This window comes from Oryzias melastigma, linkage group LG12, assembly GCF_002922805.2.
Source record: "Oryzias melastigma strain HK-1 linkage group LG12, ASM292280v2, whole genome shotgun sequence".
NCBI lineage: Eukaryota > Metazoa > Chordata > Actinopteri > Beloniformes > Adrianichthyidae > Oryzias > Oryzias melastigma.
Genome location: NC_050523.1, coordinates 4094653 through 4102374, shown reverse-complemented (window position 1 = coordinate 4102374; position 7722 = coordinate 4094653). Strand labels below are relative to the sequence as shown.

At 50.8% G+C, this 7722-nt stretch overlaps 1 protein-coding gene across 1 annotated transcript in view; it reads left to right on the top strand.

Moving 5' to 3' along the window:
• Positions 1-4670, top strand: part of mast4 (microtubule associated serine/threonine kinase family member 4) — a gene marked incomplete at its 5' end in the record, with an annotated part of 103919 nt that extends 99249 nt beyond the window's left edge. The window contains 1 exon segment of the mRNA XM_024299282.2: positions 1-4670. Coding sequence (XP_024155050.1) covers positions 1-3580 — 3580 coding nt within the window.
• Between the last annotated feature and the right edge of the window lie 3052 nt (positions 4671-7722).

Here is a 7722-nt window from a genome sequence, read left to right as displayed (position 1 = left end):
GTCCATCTCCAAGACCACGCCGGCCTTCCCGGCCAAGATCCACTCGCCCCCGACCATCGTGCGCCACATCGTCTGCCCCAAAAGCGCCGAGCCGCCGCGCTCCCCCCTCCTGAAGCGGGTCCAGTCTGAGGAGAAGCTGGCCCCCTCCTACACGGGGGACAAGAAGCACCTGTGCCCCCGGAAGCACAGCCTGGAGGTGACTCAGGAGGAGGTGCAGGACGAGGAGCTGAGGGACCACAGCGCCGACGAGACGTGCAGCGAGCCGCTGCCCGTGTCCCGCCTCCGGCCCGTGGAGCAGGGCTGCCTGAAGCGGCCCCCCAGCCGGAAAGTGGGTCGGCAGGAGTCGGTGGAGGAGCTGGACAAGGAGAAGCTCAAGAGTAAGATGGTGGTGAAGAGACAGGACTGGTCCGAGCGGAGGGAGTCTCTGCAGAAGCAGGACGCCCTGCTGGAATGTGACGCGCTGCCCCCCTGTGGCGAGGACAGGAGCGACGCCTTCCTGCTCCGGAACAAACCCAAACCCCAGAACCTACCAGAACCGAGCCCCGCCGACGCCAAACCCGCCGCCTCCACCCTGAAGGACGTGCTGTACAAGAAGCTGTCCTCGCGAGTGTCCGACGGCATCGCCGAGGCTTCCAGCAGCAGCGACAGTGACGGCGGCCCCGCCCACCCCCGCCAGGTGAAGGACGCTCTGAAACCCGAGCGGCTGGACCTGAAGGCCCCCACCATGGAGTTCACCAGGAAGAGGCTGTCCTTCGAGGAGCGCGACGACTGCATGTGTCGGCTGTCGCCCGGCATCCACGACAACCTCCACTTCGGCGCCATGAGGTCCAAAAGCCTGCAGCTGGACGAGCACCTGAAGGGGGGGGCACACCCCACCCCCGAGGGTCTGAGTCCCAAACTCTTCTCCGGGAGGGGGGAGAGCGCCGTGGAGAAGCTGCAGCTCATCTCCTCGGCAGAGTCGCAGCTCCGGAAGACGTCGTCGGAGTACAAGCTGGAGGGGCGCCACGTCTCCTCGCTCAAACCTCTGGAGGGAACTCTGGACATCGGCCTCCTGTCGGGACCCCGAGTTCCCAAAACTGAAACGTTTTTCCCCAAAGTGACGGACAACTGCAGCGACTGTGTCGCCGCAACCTCCCCCGTTTGGCTGCAGAGCCCCACAGAGCGGCAGAAGAGCATCGCCTCCCTGAGGAGCGCCGACAGGATGAAGAACCTCGGCGCCGAGGTTGGACCTTCGGGAACCGGGTCGGCGGTTTCCATGGAAACGGGAGCCGCAGAAGGAAAAAGCTCCGCCGAGAAACCCAGAGAGCCGCTGAAGGCTTCGACCTGCAAACCCGAGGTCTTCACCGCCAAGCAGGAGAGCAGGAGCGGCGCCAAGCCGGAGCACCGAGGCCCACGCCACGCCTCCCACTTCTCCTCCTGCGGGAGAACTCCCTCCATCCGGGAGGTGAGCAACGAGGACCAGGAGGAGGAGGCCGAGCAGCAGGAGGAAGTGACATCACAACTCACCAAAACAGGGAGTTCTGCAAAGCAGGAGGCAACGGCAGCTGAAGCAGAGAGGAAGAACTGCGCTCCGCGGGCAGAACCAAGCAGAACCTCCGGTTCCAAAGATCCGGAGCGGGTCGTCGCTGCCGCAGCGTCAGAGAAAGATCTGCTGCTGAACTCCGGCTCCACACAGCAGCAGCCGCACGTCCCGAACGCAGGACCCGCTTCTGAGCAGGACGGCCAAACCGCAACCTCTGCACAGAGCAACCGAGCGTCTGCTAGGACGCAACGGAACATCGCAACGCAACCGAGCGACAACTCAGCTGCAGAAGATGAGAGAGACGCCGTTTCACCCAACGAAGCCGTCAACACATCAGAAAACACAGCAGCAAACCTGCAACTTACAGCAAATGCAACCGTTTGCTGTTCAAGAGGGAAATCCAGCCCTGAACCGCAACCTGCAACTCAATTTACGAAGCAACCTGCGGTGCAACCCACATCACCACTCGCAACACAATCTGCAACCAAACTGATGGCAAAACCTACAACACAACCCGCAGTTCAACCCACATCCCCACTTTCAGCACAGCTTCAGTCAACAGTGCAACCTGCAACAAAACCTGCAACACAACACACAGTCCTACCCATATCACCACTTGCAACACAACCAGCAGCTCAACCCGCAACCAAACTAACAACACAATCTGGAACACAATTTACAACACAACCCACAGTGACACCTGCAGTTCAACCCACATCCCCACTTTCAACACAATCGGCAACGCAACTTGAAATGCAACTAACAGTCCAACCTAAAACCAAATTTACGACACGACCCATATCACAACTCGGATCCGAACTTGCAACTCAATTTTCAACCAAACTGATGGAACAACCTGCAACACAACCTGCAGTTCAGCCCACATCCCCACAATTAATACAACCTGCAGCACAACTTGGTGCACAACTTCAGGCAACAGTGCAACCTGACACAAAACTTTTAACAAAACCTGCAGCACAACACACATTCCTATCGCCATTGGCAACACAACTTGAGACACAACCTGCAGCTCAACCCACAACAAAACCTACAACACAACCTGGAACACAATTTGTAGCACAACCCAGATCAACACTCGCAGCACAACCTGCAACACAACTTCAAAAGCAACTTGCAGTGCAACCTTTAACCCAAACTGCAGCTCCGTCTGCAACTCCGCCTGCAACTCCGTCTGCAGCTCCGCCTGCATCTCCGTCTGCAACTCCGTCTGCAGCTCCGTCTGCATCCTTGTCTGCAGCTCCGTCTGCAAGTCCGTCTGCAACTCCGTCTGCAGCTCCGCCTGCATCCTCGTCTGCCGCTCCGTCTGCATCCTCGTCTGCCGCTCCGTCTACATCCTCGTCTGCCGCTCCATCTGCAGCTCCGTCTGCATCCCCGTCTGCAGCTCCGTCTGCAACCCCGTCTGCAGCTCTGTCTGCAACCCCGTCTGCAGCTCTGTCTGCAACCCCGTCTGCAGCTCTGTCTGCAACCCCGTCTGCAGCTCTGTCTGCATCCCCGTCTGCAGCTGCTGCACCTTTAGAGGAGCGACTCAAAAGCAGCTCGAACCCAAAACAGCTCCAAGAACCTGCAGCCATAAACCGACAACCATCTCATGGTGCAGAAGACAAAGCCGCCTTTCTGAAGCCGCACGACTCCGAGCAGCTGAAAGCTCCTGCAGCCGAGTCCAAAGCCAAAGCTCCGCCCCCTAAACCTCTGAAGGCCGCGGCTCCAACAGCAGCCTTCAGACCCAAAGACCTCTCACCCAAAATCCATCTGGACCCCAAACCTGCAGCACAGACGCCGCCCTGCGCCTCCCAGCCCGACCCGCAGAAACCTGCAGCGAAGAACTTCAAACCCGACGGCCAGAAGGTCCCAGAAACCAGAACCGGCGCCGACAGGCAGCCGCTGTCCAGCCGGAAGGAGCCGGCCGACAGGAAGAAGAAGGAGGAAGTCCCGCCTCCGCAGAAAAACGCTAAAAGAGATTCAAACCGGGCGTCTCCGTCTGCCGACAAAGACAAATGTCGGCAGCAGAAGGAGTCGCCGCGCAGCAACAGGAAGTGACATCAGACCCAGTAAGGACACATCGCAGCATCACCGCGCTTTCTTTAGTTTTTGTTTCAGGACCGGGCAAGCTGTTCCACGCCGACGTCTGTGCTCTGAATGTACCGTTCGTTTGTTTGGTTTCAGCCGAACTTTGTGCAATCCGTGATCAGCGGCTTCGAGCCCGGAAACCGGTGCCATAAAAGATTGAAGCGGAGGTCGGCGTCGACGCTCCGTCATCTTAAAAAAAAAAAAAGAAAATCCAGATTTAATCTAAATCCGAAACGAGTGAAGGGGCCTTAGATTCACGGGGAATAATTTGCTGACATTCCTTTGACATCTGTACATATGGATTTTTATGCAATATTGTGTAAATAGTGAAAACACGGGGCTGACACGATTGTCTTATGTGAAGATTCTGTGCTTGAAAATGTTAAAAAGCTACGAGGAGAGGAAGAAGCTGGAGGGTGTTTCTGAAAATGTAGCATTAGAGGAACCTTTGAATGTTTGCAGGCGGTTAATCTGAGGAGGTAAAACGTTTGAGCATCTCATCCATCACTTAAATATGATGTCCGTGTGAAATCCTCCATACGAACCCCTGCTTGTGTCCCTTCCACCTCTCTGGGTTTTAGAGGCCTTGTTTTGAAGCCTGTAGTGTCAGCAGGAGGAGAAAAACTGGCTGTGATGTTGGAGGTAACGACTGACTCGTCCGAACTGTGAGAACAGAAGCACCTTACGGAAACCCGGCGATCAAATCCTCGAAGCACATCAGTGTTTGTTTACAAAGCATCGTGGATGTATATTTTGTATATTGTCGAGTTGCCAAAACCTGTGAGATGACGTCGCTTCTAGCCGTGTTGCTCCGTTGGCCTCTGGGATGTTCGTCTGTGCCGTGATCGCTGTCCGCTCTCCGTTCTCTTCCTTCCTCTGTGCAAAACTAAAAGTGTTTCGATGAACATGGTTTGTCTTTTAGAAAATGTGCAATAAAAGTGTTCTGAGTTTTTGTATTTTCCGAGAAGGAAAGCTCTATGGATGTCATAGATGTTGTATATTAACAGATATTTATACTTATGTTGCGTAAAACTGAAAATAAAATGAAATTCTGAGATTTTGTTTTGATTTTTCTACGTCTCCATTCTTGCAAAGTGTTTTAATTTCTCCTCGGATATGATTTAAACAGATTTTATTTACTGCATTTTCTGGAGTATAAGTCGCAGGAGCAAAAAATGTCAAATCAAGAAGAAGAAAACCATTTATACAGTGGTGTGAAAAACAATTTGCCCCCTTCCTGACTTTTTATTCTTTTGGATGTTTGTCACACAAAATGTTTCTGATCATCAAACACATTTTAATATTAGTCAAAGATAACACAAGTAAACACAAAATGCAGTTTTTAAATGAATGTTTGTATTATTTAGGGAGAAAAAAATCTAAACCCACATAGCCCCGTGTGAAAAAGTAATTGCCCCCCTTATTAAAAAATAACTGTGGTTTATCACACCTGAGTTTAATTTCTGTCGCCACCCCCTGGCCTGATTACTGCCACACCTGTTTCAATCAAGAAATCATTTAAACAGAAGCTACCTGACACCGAGGAGTAGACCAAAAGCACCTCAAAAGCTAGACATCATGCCAAGATCCAAAGAAATTCAGGAAGAAATGAGAACAAAAGTAATTAGGATCTATCAGTCTGGTAAAGGTTATAAAGCCATTTCTAAAGCTTTGGGACTCCAGCGAACCACAGTGAGAGCCATTATCCACAAATGGAAAAAACATGGAACAGTGGTGAACCTTCCCAGGAGTGGCCGGCCGCCCAAAATTACCCCAAGAGCGCAGAGACAACTCATCCGAGAGGTCACAAAAGATCCCAGGGCAACATCCAAAGAACTGCAGGCCTCACTTACCTCAATTAAGGTCCGTGTCCACGACTCCACCATAAGAAAGAGACTGGGCAAAAACGGCCTGCATGGCAGAGTTCCAAGGCGCAAACCACTATTAAGCAAAAAGAACATTAAGGCTCGTCTTAATTTTGCTAAACATCTCGATGACTGCCAAGACTTTTGGGAAAATATCTTGTGGACTGACGAGACAAAAGTTGAACCTTTTGGAAGCTGCGTGTCCCGTTACATCTGGCGTAAAAGTAACACAGCATTTCATAAAAAGAACATCATACCAACAGTAAAATATGGTGGTGGTAGTGTGATGGTCTGGGGTTGTTTTGCTGCTTCAGGACCTGGAAGGCTTGCTGTGATAGATGGAACCTTCCGTTGTGGTTATAGACTTAAACTTGATGTCTGGTATGTGAAATTTCCTGAAGTTCGGTTGCTTTTCTTGTGACAAATATGTGAAAAAATGCGGATTTTTTAATTACAACCAGTAGGTCATATGGCCATCCCATAATAATTCCAAAACTTCCTTTAGGTATCTTTGACTTATGTTTGGATTTAGTTAGTGGATTTTTAGCTATAAGAGATTTTGGCACGATTCTTTTTTTTTTTTTTTACATTTTTCACTGCTGTGATGTCGTCATTTTTACTCCCAAAGTTCATTCCATCATGTACTTAGTGCGTTCAAATTTTGTTAAGTTTTCTATTATGTGGCAAGTCATTATGTAGCAAATCATAAATTAGGAGAAAACTTCCCAAAAGGCCCCAAACGACTAAAAACTACAACTGTTCAGAGATCCTCCTCGCCGCTGCAGGCCCTGACGCGCCCTCCATGACCAGCAGGGGGCGCTGTGTCTCTGCTCGTTCAGCACTTAAGTAGGTCTTGTGTTATGAAACGTGTTGGAGCAGCAGAGCAGTAATGACAGGGTGAAAGGCAGCGTGTCCAGGCCTGCTGGCTCCCCTCCTCGTCGGAGCCCCCTCAAAGGCCGAGTGGAGCCCCCGCTCTCGGTAGTTCCACTTGACGGTAACGGTGATCGGCGTCCTCACCGACGGACGGATCAATAGTTGGTTGGAGGAAGTGCTGCAGCAGCTCCTGCACAGAACTTTCCTGTGGCTAATTTATTAGCATTAATTGGCTCTGCGTTTCATCTTCAGCCCCCCCACCCCCCCATCCAGGCGGGAACGATTTTCTCCCCTCCAGACTTTTCCCTCTCATGTTTGAATCACAGCTGAGAAAGAAACCAGCAGAAGAGGAAGACGGAGCTGCTTCTTGGTCTTCTCCCTCCAAACATGCAGCTGAGCCACAGGGGGGGTGAGGCCGACCCAAACCCAGGATGTGACCCGGCCACGTGCACTGTTATCAGCAGGGTGGGGAGTGGAGGACAGGGAGGTGCTCAGACCTGTGCACGTCACAGAAAGTGAGAGGAAAAACAGGATTATCATGAGCTCCATTTCACCTGGAGATAAAAGATCCGGATTCAAACGCAGATTTTTATCGCTGTTTTGGAAAATTCTCATGAAAAACGTCGTAAAAAATCCAGTTTTACTTTTCACATTCCTGTTTTTACTCTGAGGCCATAATTAGAATCTTCTGCTGCTTATTTCCTGCAGAAGTAACATAATTACTACAATTAAACCCCCCTGTGAGTAATCTAATTCTGGTCTTGATGTTCTCCATGGAAGTGTTGAGACCAGCTGGAGCGAACGCTCGGACAAGTACGGATAACGAATATCAAATATGGAAGGTTTTCTAAACAACAAACCTACCAGAAAGCAGCGGCGCTCATTAATCAGAGAGGAGATGGAGCCAAAGCGGTCTGGAGGGTCTCTCCAAAGCATGATGGGAGTTCACCGAGAGGAGAATGGAAGCCCTCCAGATGATTAGAGTCCTTCCCCAACGGGATAGACATCAGATTCGGCAGCGAATCGCAGAAATTTAGTCTTGTTTTAGTTTACTTTCACACTGCACTCATGAGGATGGACTAAACCACCTGGAAGTATCGTACAGTTACAGCAACATTTGAGAACTGCACTGACTGATGTCACTCGTTGAAATGGTTTCCTGGCTCCAACAAAATCAAGTCGTCATTTTTTTTTTTTATACAGATGCCGCCATGTTGGAGCCAGGTGTCGTCAACGAAGAGTCGTATCTTCTGAGTTGGTCTGAGTCAGGGTTTCTATGGTAACCACGCTCAGCAATCAGGAGTGAGTTGGTTGCATTAATTGCTTAATTTGCATAAATTGCAGAAAAATCGTAAAAAGTATAAATGCTAGTAA